General features: G+C 36.5%; 3 protein-coding genes across 4 annotated transcripts in view; 2 read left to right on the top strand and 1 right to left on the bottom strand.

Annotated features, from left to right (window-relative positions):
- LOC132195066 (voltage-dependent calcium channel gamma-5 subunit-like) overlaps positions 1-13,797 on the bottom strand; it is a 203,657-nt gene that overhangs the window by 24,043 nt on the left and 165,817 nt on the right. The window lies entirely within an intron of this gene.
- LOC132195393 (uncharacterized) lies at positions 4,017-8,877 on the top strand. Its single transcript, XM_059617349.1, has 4 exons — positions 4,017-4,254; positions 5,659-6,260; positions 6,623-6,778; positions 6,947-8,877. The coding sequence occupies exons 2-4, from the start codon at positions 6,030-6,032 to the stop codon at positions 7,340-7,342; spliced, it is 783 nt and encodes a 260-aa protein (XP_059473332.1). The 5' UTR covers positions 4,017-4,254; positions 5,659-6,029; the 3' UTR covers positions 7,343-8,877.
- Positions 10,345-12,816, top strand: LOC132195394 (uncharacterized). The gene is made up of 3 exons (XM_059617350.1): positions 10,345-10,919; positions 11,282-11,437; positions 11,607-12,816. Exons 1-3 carry the CDS (start codon positions 10,689-10,691, stop codon positions 12,000-12,002), a joined length of 783 nt encoding a protein of 260 aa, XP_059473333.1. The 5' UTR covers positions 10,345-10,688; the 3' UTR covers positions 12,003-12,816.

The following is a 13,797-nucleotide window of genomic DNA, read 5'->3' as shown; positions in this document are numbered from 1 at the left end:
GGACCCCAGACACCTCAATTTGGCCAAAAATGTCTGGTATCTCCGTCACAAACTCCTCGCCGTACGGTTGACCATCCAACCGCAACCACCCAATACCAATACCCTAAATCACCAAAAATCAACCGATCAATTTTTGGGCATCAATCTGGACCCCTGGCAACTGAAAATTGCCAAGTATCTCCAGCCAATACAGCCCTAAATTGTGTTTCACCTCCTATCAACATTTCCCCAACTTCCATACCAAAATTTGACCACCTGAATGATCCTCACACAAATGAAACTCCGCAGCGCACAATACCGCGCTTCTTTGAGGCGACCGATAGGCCTCCCCCCTCCGCCAACAAAACCCCCAAAATTTTGACTCCAAGTGCACATCTCATTGACCTCCGCAATAAAAATGACTCTTACGCGTTCCCGGCCACCGATAAGCCATCTCCACGCATACTTGAGACAAGTGCACTTCCAATTTCACAACAAACAACAACCGCGATCTTAATGAATGACAAACTGAAAAATGATTATCGCTCCACTCAAGCTTTCAGCGCCTCCGATGCGCGCTTGCCGTGGCCGTTTTGTGCCACTGATCGACCACCACCTTCTCCTCACGAGAATGAAAGAAGAAAATAAATACTGGATTTATTTCCAATTAGAATAGTGGGAATTTTATTGCTGCGCCTGAGAATTAATCAGTCACTTTTCAATAATAAAATCAGTAACAAATCAATCCTAGAACAACAAAAAAATTAAAGGAACACAAAAAACAAAAACTCCGATGCAATAAAATGATTTAAGAAAAAAAAACTTTCAACTGATATTCTCCGCAGTTACCATTATAGTCCCGGGAGTAGAAAATTTAGGTTAAAAATAATCTTTCTTCCTTACCGAAAATTTCCCCGAGAAAAAAATTACGTTGTTGCTAATCAAATTTTCATTACAGAATTTTGCCAATTGCCAATGACGTTGTATGACTGTGACCCTTCGACAGAGACGTCCGCACGCAATACCGCACTGGCGTGCATTTAATAAAAAAAATCTAACTTTCAGCCTCAATAGCGCCTTATGCGCCCACGGCTCCCTCTGAGCTCCCCCTAAATTAAACGTCTTAATGTCTGAGGGTTATGAGCACTTTAAATCCCTTTTTTTTAGATTTAGACACACTATATTATAAGATTAAACCAATCAAAAAATACACAAATGAAACACAAAACTATCATTCAAAATTCACGAACAAACTGTACTTTCGGCAAATCAAAAAATTAAAATGTAACACAACACAAACAAATGCATGAAACAAATTTATTTTCAACTCGCTCAAATCATTGCTTTGCGCAAAAAATTGGAGTTCAGTCCTTCTCAATTTTGGTTCTCAAAACCACATTTCATCCCTCCACTACAAAAAAAAAAAATTGCATCTCCAACTCGTAGGTATATCTGCTTCTGTTGTCCCGGGGGGGAAAAGCCAGTTTGCCATGGGACCTTGTCCACCCCATTTAAGCAATGCCTGCCCTGGGTAGCAGCGGAAGTAGAGAAAACTGCTGAGAAACAACTCCTATTTCTTGCGCAACGCATCCCCAAGAATTCGCTAATTAAAATTTTAAATTTCACAAACCAATTAAATTGTACAACTAAAATTAACTTCTCAAATTAATTCGACACAAAAACCCTCAAGTGCTCAATTGAAAATGTATCTTTAATTTTAAGTTGTGCTCAATTGAAAATGTATCTTTCAATTTATGTGTTCTATTGAAAATGTGTATCTTTAAAAAATTAAATTGTTGTCCTCATGTTGCGACAACCTTTTAGGTCCAGTCTAGGGAACTGGACCAGGGTGCGAATTGCACAGCTTATTACCCAGCTATTAACTACTTAATAGCTGGTGCCGGGTCATGGAACCAACCTCCGTGGTTCGGCACGTTGAGTGCGCAGTGACAAAAGCTAATATGATTATCGCCTTGAATAAATCTATTAATGCATTACTTATTAAATGAGTTTCCACTTTATTATTTAATGTCAACTGACTGACCCTCACCCTCTATGCCTTCGGCTCACCCTGAAGACCTCCTGTCCAAGGACACAGCCCGCCGGGAGTGTTGTGGTTCCCAAAGACTTCTTTAAAATCACTATATTTCTATTCTAGGAATTAATAAATAAAAACCAGACTTTATGCTCTGCGAGCCAAGCAAACACTCTTATTTTTATTGTGCGGCACCGAGGTGTCGCCTGCTCTGATTTGAGGGGAAATACAGGAGGAGTGGGATAACATATATTACATGAATACAAAATAATATTATTCTTTATTTACAGTAATAATATGGTCGTCACATTCTCCCCCCTTAAAAACAAAAACCAAAAAACCTGAAAAAAAAAAGAAAAATAGATTGAACTCCGGGTATTATTTAATTTTTTTTTAATTTCTAACCCTCAATTTGGAGAATTGGAGCAAATAATAAATAAATCAAAAAGAAAAAAAAAGAATGAGAAAAATTATCAATGCTCTTGCTCACGTGAATTTATTCACTCTGGAATGAATAGCGAGCGCACCATCTAGATTGAATTGCCGGTCGAATATTTGCGTCAGATTTTGCCTGCATGCTGCGCCGTGACTCATGCAGTCACTGCTGGCCCGCCGCGACTTTCTGCATTCGCTGCCTGCATGCCGAACATTGCCAGACTTGTGAAGCAAACCATTTTTTTTTATATATATAAAATTTCCTCAATTATTAAAAATAAAAATTTCCATTTAGTTTTCTGACAATTAAAAAAAAATTGGCCGTTTTTACTGCCAATAGAGCATTAATTTTAAATTCAAAGCTTGCTCCAGCCGCCAAATAATTCTCAACTCTGGGCAAAGGTGCCCACATTCCTATTGAACTCTTCGGTTCGAAAATTAATTTTCCCATGAGAGTCGGGCGCTCTCATTTAAGTTTTCCCAGACTATATGTCCAGTCCTTCCGGTCAGGTTTCTGGGAACATTTATTCCGACCCATTTTGGACCGGTGTTCGCCAAACTCGTTGCCAGAGGAGGACCCATCAAGGTGAACTCAATGTGTTCTCTGGCCGTCCGTGCTGCCTCGTGGGCGCATACATGCCACTCGCGTTGCTGGAACGCCGCGGCACGCTTGCAAGTGCGTCTTGTCTTAAACCCGCTAATGCTCTGGTTTGTTGCAAGTCGGCACGTTGCGACTCAAATTGTGCAGCGGAAGCTGCTGAAGATGCACCAAAACTCTGAGAGTTTTGAATTCCGTACATTCCAGCAGTGTCTGGCTGCTGTCCTCCAAAGTCACTTTGGAAGTGACCTTGCGCACGGTCACGACCTTGGCAACTTCGGGACCAATTCGAGGACCGGCTCATTTTGGCCTGAGGGTCAGTCCTTGATTTTAATTCCACTTTTGTGGGCAAAAACTATGTTTCATTTATTTTCTTTTTAAGTGTAGCATTTTTTCAATAGATTATTCGTATTAGCGAGCCCCCAATTGCGACAACCTTTTAGGTCCAGTCTAGGGAACTGGACCAGGGTGCGAATTGCACAGCTTATTACCCAGCTATTAACTACTTAATAGCTGGTGCCGGGTCATGGAACCAACCTCCGTGGTTCGGCACGTTGAGTGCGCAGTGACAAAAGCTAATATGATTATCGCCTTGAATAAATCTATTAATGCATTACTTATTAAATGAGTTTCCACTTTATTATTTAATGTCAACTGACTGACCCTCACCCTCTATGCCTTCGGCTCACCCTGAAGACCTCCTGTCCAAGGACACAGCCCGCCGGGAGTGTTGTGGTTCCCAAAGACTTCTTTAAAATCACTATATTTCTATTCTAGGAATTAATAAATAAAAACCAGACTTTATGCTCTGCGAGCCAAGCAAACACTCTTATTTTTATTGTGCGGCACCGAGGTGTCGCCTGCTCTGATTTGAGGGGAAATACAGGAGGAGTGGGATAACATATATTACATGAATACAAAATAATATTATTCTTTATTTACAGTAATAATATGGTCGTCACAATGTCACCGATGATCTTGTCTCCTCTCAGCCGGGGAGGTGTCGGGGTAAACTCGGCACTTCCTCGAGCGGCCACTGATGGTGCTTGCTGCACCATTCGTGGCCGAAGCTGAGAGACAGACAGGGCATCAGGTGACAGAGCAGCAACATTGAGAAAAGAGTCGTTTATGAGTAGCCAAGTGACACAGTTGCGTTTTGTAATATGTGCAAAGAAAAAGGCTAAATAATTACATCAAACCTTTGAAAGTAAGTAAAAATTGTGTCTATTAATTCTATTTACCCCAACCAAAATGATTACCAATTAAATAACCAATCCTAGCTTCCGGGATTATTCGTTTCCCGACACTTAAATATATCTCTTTAATGGATTTTATTGAATCTTAACCCTATTCAAAGAAAATTTAGATTTTAAATTCACTGTCAATCTAACAATAAGAAAAATAGTGAGAATTATTTAAATATTGAGCTGTTGTGTACGTGAAGCGTATCCCGACTGGAGGCATCTCAATAAAAAAGAATATTTCCCATGCACAAACCTTTTTAATATTCTTACGTGTTCATGCAGCAGTGGGACAATTGCGCAACTACATACGGACAATAAACTGAGTGCTTTATTTAACCCACTGGTGTTATAAACGTAAATAAAATCCCTAAAAACTGAACATTATAATCTTGTGGTTGGAGAGGAATAAAAATGAGCATTTCCAAGTTAATCTGTGGGGCATTAGGAGGATTTTGAAAATGGAATAACCTTACTTTGATTTTTACATAATTATGATTAAAAAGGTCCCTATGGGTGTCTACTCACAAATTTTCAGCCCCCTAAAATTTTGAGAGGTCAAAAATGGGCAATAAGCAATAATTATTTTGAAGTTGTCATAACTTAAGAATGGATAAAGCTATAATGACGATCTCAGCTACAATTCTTGGCCAAACTTCTTTTTTAAGCAATTGAATATAAAAAATATATGTTTCTTAAATACAAGTCTGACTGAGGGAAGTGGAAAATATTTTGAGGAAATAATTCAGCAACATCCGCAAAAAAATATTAATCAAACGTTTTCTATGTTTAAAAAGTTACTTTCAATTTTTAAAATTTTTTCACCAGTTATTATTTTTTAAGTCTTAAGTACTACTGCAAAAAGAAAGAGCAAGTCTTAAGCTACAACTTCTTCATCAAGTTTTTCTTTCTAAAAAAAATCACCCTAAATCAAATCCTTTTATATCTCTGAGGTGTCCGCGTGAATTGAGAATCGCATAGAACATCATTTTTAGTTTTATTTGAAGCAACTCTTAATCTTCCATTTTATTTTTTTATTTTTAATGCATTATTATTAATTTTTTAATTTTGACCTGACGTGATCCATCCAAGTCGGGGGTCAACCAAATCTCAATTCGCAATCAACAATAAAAATTTGCACAAAATTTGGCCGGGAGAGTGGTACTTCTCGGACAAAAAGAAATAGCGCAAATTCGACACGGAACGAAACGAGCTTCAGGATTCTGAATCTAAAAGAAACGAGCTTTCCAACTGTGTGAATTTTATTGCGTGTCAATATAGCAATTTAGATTTCTGGGTGAAATTCTCGATTTAAAATAGTGTAAAAAGAAAAACAACAATTCTGAAGCGTATCTCTAAACTTTAAATAGAACGCAAACGTTGGGAGCAGTGAGCGGCACAACTGCAGAAAGCTAGTTTTACGAGGACGATGCCGAAAATGCCCAGGTTTTTGCGGTTTGGTGACGCCTGACCTGAGAAAAACGTCGGAAAACACGGCAGGTCGTATTTTAATACCCAATCGCAAATGTGCTTTGTTTATAATTAACCTGAAAATCCCATTGTTGGTGAATAAGGTCTATTTGAATGCGTTTAAACCCAACAATTGAAATCAACATTGTCGAATTTCAAAACGCTTAATTTCGATTGTTGCTCACTATACTTAAATGCCATTGTTTAAAGAATTCATATCAGATTCAAGTCAGAGGCCGAAGGAGTAAGAACGTTTCTAGTGATCGCGATAATGTTCTCCTTCGACGCCGAGCGGCAGCGAAATTTGGAGAGATTGCAGAGACTGAAAGAGCACAAACGCAAGTACAGCGTCTCCAGCTACAAGAACAACCTGAAGGAAGCGCAGCAGCTGCGAAAAACCACCAAGGACGCTGAAACACCGACGCGGGCGGTCAAGAAGCAGAGCAATAAGGCCAGGGACGGACCCAAGGTTCAAGGACGAGATGAAAAGAAGAAGCAGAAGGTAGTAAGCAATGGATACAAATTTTAATCAAGATATGAAGTTACAAATTTCAATGCGGGGTCCTTTTACGTGACAATTTTATTCAAAATTCGTGTAGGCGGTCCAGAATTTAAACAATTATGACCATCTGGACGTGAAAGTAGGCCATATATTTTAAAACGTTTTTAAAGGTCTATATATTTTTTAGTGTTCTAAACACAAGTAAAACGTATATAAAATATAAATCAAAACTACAATCAAAAATTTTCTGTCTCAACAAAAATATACTTGTTTTACAGTTTATATTTTTTTTAATACTCAAATGAATTAAAAAAATATTTTTTTGTTAAATTTTTTAAGTAAATTTATTACGTATTAAACAGGAGACCACAGATCATGAAGTTACAGTTGCCATTCCAATCAAGAGGGATGACGTCTCTGTCGCCTTGGATCACACTACCTTTGCCTTTACAACACAGGAACTCTTGGAGATAATTAAAACCCCGCTGCCCATGAGATCCAAGATGATTGCCAAAGAGGTACTCTTGCTTACAATTTATAAAATTTTAAGTTTCTGCGATCAGAAAAAATAAATAAAATTTGATTATTAATAAATTTGAGCTACTCATAAATAGTTACATGATATTATATTTATCATTTTTGTTTCTTTTTTTTAATTTTTGCAAATTTACATTTTTTACTTTAAGGAGTCGACCAAGATTGCTGCTGCTAAAGAGGAGACACTGCCAGTATGTCACTCGGAAAATAACTTGGAAAATGCCCTCAAGTTCGTGTCCAACTCAAAGGAACAACCCCCTTCGAATCCTGTGGCCGCAAAAGTTCCACTGCCCTTGGCCCACGCGAAAGTCACCCAAGAGCCAGAAGAGGATGAGGTCGCTCCGAAAGTGGAGGCCAGAGCTGAGACGAAAACCAAACTGGACCTGCTGAAGGAGGGCATCACCCTCGTTGGCTCTGTGATGAAGAACTGGGCGATGGCGGCGCTGCTCGTCGGAACCGGCGTCCTCATTGCTTTTGTTGATCAGGAGCATGTGGACAACCTGTTGTACTCCCTGTCCACGATCGAGATCGTCGAGCACTTCTGAATACGCGAGCACATGAAGTATTTAAATTTAATACTGCCACTTAGCACTTCTCAAATTTTCCAGGTCGAATTTTGATTCTTTTCGCAAATTCAAATTTTCCAAAAACATTTCCTGGCATAATGAAAGTTTTCTTAATAGTTGAATTAATAGCTCTGTTTTAGGAGAACAAAAAAAAAATAAGAAAATGCCTTATTAGAATATCCGAATAGCAATATTTTGAGAGTCATAAGTAAAAAAAAATTTGTAATCGACCCTTGTGAACACGATTCTGAGGTCGGTTTTTTTTTTAAAAAATTTCTTGTCTCCTAGTTTTACTCTAATTATTGCTCAAAATTTGAAAATTTTTGGAGGGTTAGTTAAGTTGTTACACCATCTAAAAATTTATTTTACCATACTTGCTATTTTCTGGAATATTTCCCAATTCCATAAGGGGTCCGCGTTTTGATGATTATTAGCTATTCAGAAATTTGATAGCATATTTTTTATGGCTGCTTTTACGACTGGAAAGTGAGGTCAAAACAATTACGTTAAGAGAGTATTCAACCCGAAACAAAATTTTGAAATAATCCAAATGCAGCTTGGTTCTTGGACCTCTAAAATTTCAAATCTTTTTCGCCGGCTTCCAGCTGTTTTTCGCAATAGACAAATTTCCAAACCCCTTTTGTAAAATTCCAAACTCTTTGGATAAAGGCATTTTATGTATCATTCAATTTGGCACGTCAAGGAGAAGCTAGACTAAATTTTTAACAAATCTGAATCGTTTTTAAAATTTCCATAGCTTAATTTGGAAATGAAAATAATTTACAATTCGAGATCTTTCCCTCCAAAAATTTCAACTTTTTATCTCCGCCTCTTGATGTCTTAACGCGAGGCCACATGAGTCCAAGTGGCCCCAGACTTGACTGAATGTTCTCTGTGTACTCGCGTTTGACAAGGGACACATTATTTTTTTTTTTGCGCATTTTGATAATAATTGCAAATTAACCATTTGCTCAATTCAATAACATTGTTCTTACGGCAGTCCTATCTTGAAATTATTGTATCTATTCAATACTAGAAATAAAAGGAAACATACTGGCGTAGGAAAAATCAAAATTGGTTCAGCGTGGCGCTGCATTCAGGCGATCACAGATTTGTAAAGTAGGCAACCGAAGACATTATTTGGATGAAATCTTGGATCGCCTGACTGCAGCCCCACGCTGAACCAATTTTGATTTTTCCAACACGCCAGTACTTTTATTTTGCATCTAGTATCACATAAACTAGGATTGAAAAGATAAATCATTTAGAGATAGGGCTGCTAAAGAAAAACATTATTGAATTTCGCAATTTTTGAATCGCGGAAAAATTTTAGGAAAAAAAATCCAAAAACGCAAGTCCAGAATCGTGTTCAAGAGAACAGATAACACAGAAGAACGTTTCAAAATTTTCAACTTTTAAAAATATAAAGCAATTTCTTTTTTCTGAGAAATAAATTTCAGGTACATTTTTTTATAGTTATGCTTTCAGAATCTTAAAATTAAAATAAATCCAAATTCGACCATCAGTTTGCTTGTGGTAAGCGTTGAAAGTTTGTGAAGAACTAAGTGGCCAGCACGTTGTACATATGTTAAAACTGACAATAATATTCTTATATATAGAATTTATTAATAAAAAGTTTTTCTTAAATATATCTCTTTAATGGATTTTATTGAATCTTAACCCTATTCAAAGAAAATTTAGATTTTAAATTCACTGTCAATCTAACAATAAGAAAAATAGTGAGAATTATTTAAATATTGAGCTGTTGTGTACGTGAAGCGTATCCCGACTGGAGGCATCTCAATAAAAAAGAATATTTCCCATGCACAAACCTTTTTAATATTCTTACGTGTTCATGCAGCAGTGGGACAATTGCGCAACTACATACGGACAATAAACTGAGTGCTTTATTTAACCCACTGGTGTTATAAACGTAAATAAAATCCCTAAAAACTGAACATTATAATCTTGTGGTTGGAGAGGAATAAAAATGAGCATTTCCAAGTTAATCTGTGGGGCATTAGGAGGATTTTGAAAATGGAATAACCTTACTTTGATTTTTACATAATTATGATTAAAAAGGTCCCTATGGGTGTCTACTCACAAATTTTCAGCCCCCTAAAATTTTGAGAGGTCAAAAATGGGCAATAAGCAATAATTATTTTGAAGTTGTCATAACTTAAGAATGGATAAAGCTATAATGACGATCTCAGCTACAATTCTTGGCCAAACTTCTTTTTTAAGCAATTGAATATAAAAAATATATGTTTCTTAAATACAAGTCTGACTGAGGGAAGTGGAAAATATTTTGAGGAAATAATTCAGCAACATCCGCAAAAAAATATTAATCAAACGTTTTCTATGTTTAAAAAGTTACTTTCAATTTTTAAAATTTTTTCACCAGTTATTATTTTTTAAGTCTTAAGTACTACTGCAAAAAGAAAGAGCAAGTCTTAAGCTACAACTTCTTCATCAAGTTTTTCTTTCTAAAAAAAATCACCCTAAATCAAATCCTTTTATATCTCTGAGGTGTCCGCGTGAATTGAGAATCGCATAGAACATCATTTTTAGTTTTATTTGAAGCAACTCTTAATCTTCCATTTTATTTTTTTATTTTTAATGCATTATTATTAATTTTTTAATTTTGACCTGACGTGATCCATCCAAGTCGGGGGTCAACCAAATCTCAATTCGCAATCAACAATAAAAATTTGCACAAAATTTGGCCGGGAGAGTGGTACTTCTCGGACAAAAAGAAATAGCGCAAATTCGACACGGAACGAAACGAGCTTCAGGATTCTGAATCTAAAAGAAACGAGCTTTCCAACTGTGTGAATTTTATTGCGTGTCAATATAGCAATTTAGATTTCTGGGTGAAATTCTCGATTCAAGATAGTGAAATTTTGTAAAAAGAAAAACAACAATTCTGAAGCGTATCTTTAAACTTTAAATAGAACGCAAACGTTGGGAGCAGTGAGCGGCACAACTGCAGAAAGCTAGTTTTACGAGGACGATGCCGAAAATGCCCAGGTTTTTGCGGTTTGGTGACGCCTGACCTGAGAAAAACGTCGGAAAACACGGCAGGTCGTATTTTAATACCCAATCGCAAATGTGCTTTGTTTATAATTAACCTGAAAATCCCATTGTTGGTGAATAAGGTCTATTTGAATGCGTTTAAACCCAACAATTGAAATCAACATTGTCGAATTTCAAAACGCTTAATTTCGATTGTTGCTCACTATACTTAAATGCCATTGTTTAAAGAATTCATATCAGATTCAAGTCAGAGGCCGAAGGAGTAAGAACGTTTCTAGTGATCGCGATAATGTTCTCCTTCGACGCCGAGCGGCAGCGAAATTTGGAGAGATTGCAGAGACTGAAAGAGCACAAACGCAAGTACAGTGTCTCCAGCTACAAGAACAACCTGAAGGAAGCGCAGCAGCTGCGAAAAACCACCAAGGACGCTGAAACACCGACGCGGGCGGTCAAGAAGCAGAGCAATAAGGCCAGGGACGGACCCAAGGTTCAAGGACGAGATGAAAAGAAGAAGCAGAAGGTAGTAAGCAATGGATACAAATTTTAATCAAGATATGAAGTTACAAATTTCAATGCGGGGTCCTTTTACGTGACAATTTTATTCAAAATTCGTGTAGGCGGTCCAGAATTTAAACAATTATGACCATCTGGACGTGAAAGTAGGCCATATATTTTAAAACGTTTTTAAAGGTCTATATATTTTTTAGTGTTCTAAACACAAGTAAAACGTATATAAAATATAAATCAAAACTACAATCAAAAATTTTCTGTCTCAACAAAAATATACTTGTTTTACAGTTTATATTTTTTTTAATACTCAAATGAATTAAAAAAATATTTTTTTGTTAAATTTTTTAAGTAAATTTATTACGTATTAAACAGGAGACCACAGATCATGAAGTTACAGTTGCCATTCCAATCAAGAGGGATGACGTCTCTGTCGCCTTGGATCACACTACCTTTGCCTTTACAACACAGGAACTCTTGGAGATAATTAAAACCCCGCTGCCCATGAGATCCAAGATGATTGCCAAAGAGGTACTCTTGCTTACAATTTATAAAATTTTAAGTTTCTGCGATCAGAAAAAATAAATAAAATTTGATTATTAATAAATTTGAGCTACTCATAAATAGTTACATGATATTATATTTATCATTTTTGTTTCTTTTTTTTTAATTTTTGCAAATTTACATTTTTTACTTTTAGGAGTCGACCAAGATTGCTGCTGCTAAAGAGGAGACACTGCCAGTATGTCACTCGGAAAATAACTTGGAAAATGCCCTCAAGTTCGTGTCCAACTCAAAGGAACAACCCCCTTCGAATCCTGTGGCCGCAAAAGTTCCACTGCCCTTGGCCCACGCGAAAGTCACCCAAGAGCCAGAAGAGGATGAGGTCGCTCCGAAAGTGGAGGCCAGAGCTGAGACGAAAACCAAACTGGACCTGCTGAAGGAGGGCATCACCCTCGTTGGCTCTGTGATGAAGAACTGGGCGATGGCGGCGCTGCTCGTCGGAACCGGCGTCCTCATTGCTTTTGTTGATCAGGAGCATGTGGACAACCTGTTGTACTCCCTGTCCACGATCGAGATCGTCGAGCACTTCTGAATACGCGAGCACATGAAGTATTTAAATTTAATACTGCCACTTAGCACTTCTCAAATTTTCCAGGTCGAATTTTGATTCTTTTCGCAAATTCAAATTTTCCAAAAACATTTCCTGGCATAATGAAAGTTTTCTTAATAGTTGAATTAATAGCTCTGTTTTAGGAGAACAAAAAAAAAATAAGAAAATGCCTTATTAGAATATCCGAATAGCAATATTTTGAGAGTCATAAGTAAAAAAAAATTTGTAATCGACCCTTGTGAACACGATTCTGAGGTCGGTTTTTTTTTTAAAAAATTTCTTGTCTCCTAGTTTTACTCTAATTATTGCTCAAAATTTGAAAATTTTTGGAGGGTTAGTTAAGTTGTTACACCATCTAAAAATTTATTTTACCATACTTGCTATTTTCTGGAATATTTCCCAATTCCATAAGGGGTCCGCGTTTTGATGATTATTAGCTATTCAGAAATTTGATAGCATATTTTTTATGGCTGCTTTTACGACTGGAAAGTGAGGTCAAAACAATTACGTTAAGAGAGTATTCAACCCGAAACAAAATTTTGAAATAATCCAAATGCAGCTTGGTTCTTGGACCTCTAAAATTTCAAATCTTTTTCGCCGGCTTCCAGCTGTTTTTCGCAATAGACAAATTTCCAAACCCCTTTTGTAAAATTCCAAACTCTTTGGATAAAGGCATTTTATGTATCATTCAATTTGGCACGTCAAGGAGAAGCTAGACTAAATTTTTAACAAATCTGAATCGTTTTTAAAATTTCCATAGCTTAATTTGGAAATGAAAATAATTTACAATTCGAGATCTTTCCCTCCAAAAATTTCAACTTTTTATCTCCGCCTCTTGATGTCTTAACGCGAGGCCACAAGAGTCCAAGTGGCCCCAGACTTGACTGAATGTTCTCTGTGTACTCGCGTTTGACAAGGGACACATTATTTTTTTTTTTTGCGCATTTTGATAATAATTGCAAATTAACCATTTGCTTAATTCAATAACATTGTTCTTACGGCAGTCCTATCTTGAAATTATTGTATCTATTCAATACTAGAAATAAAAGGAAACATACTGGCGTAGGAAAAATCAAAATTGGTTCAGCGTGGCGCTGCATTCAGGCGATCACAGATTTGTAAAGTAGGCAACCGAAGACATTATTTGGATGAAATCTTGGATCGCCTGACTGCAGCCCCACGCTGAACCAATTTTGATTTTTCCAACACGCCAGTACTTTTATTTTGCATCTAGTATCACATAAACTAGGATTGAAAAGATAAATCATTTAGAGATAGGGCTGCTAAAGAAAAACATTATTGAATTTCGCAATTTTTGAATCGCGGAAAAATTTTAGGAAAAAAAATCCAAAAACGCAAGTCCAGAATCGTGTTCAAGAGAACAGATAACACAGAAGAACGTTTCAAAATTTTCAACTTTTAAAAATATAAAGCAATTTCTTTTTTCTGAGAAATAAATTTCAGGTACATTTTTTTATAGTTATGCTTTCAGAATCTTAAAATTAAAATAAATCCAAATTCGACCATCAGTTTGCTTGTGGTAAGCGTTGAAAGTTTGTGAAGAACTAAGTGGCCAGCACGTTGTACATATGTTAAAACTAACAATAATATTCTTATATATAGAACTTATTAATAAACAGTCTTTCTTAAATATATCTCTTTAATGGATTTTATTTAATCTTAGCCCTATTCAAAGTAAATTTAGATTTTAAATTCACTGTCAATCTAACAATAAGAAAAATAGTGAGAATTATTTAAATATTGAGCTGTTGTGTAC

The sequence above is a fragment of the Neocloeon triangulifer genome, unplaced genomic scaffold (assembly GCF_031216515.1).
Source record: "Neocloeon triangulifer isolate White Clay Creek 2 clone unplaced genomic scaffold, ASM3121651v1 ptg000009l, whole genome shotgun sequence".
NCBI lineage: Eukaryota > Metazoa > Arthropoda > Insecta > Ephemeroptera > Baetidae > Neocloeon > Neocloeon triangulifer.
This window is presented reverse-complemented; position numbering and strand designations above follow the sequence as displayed.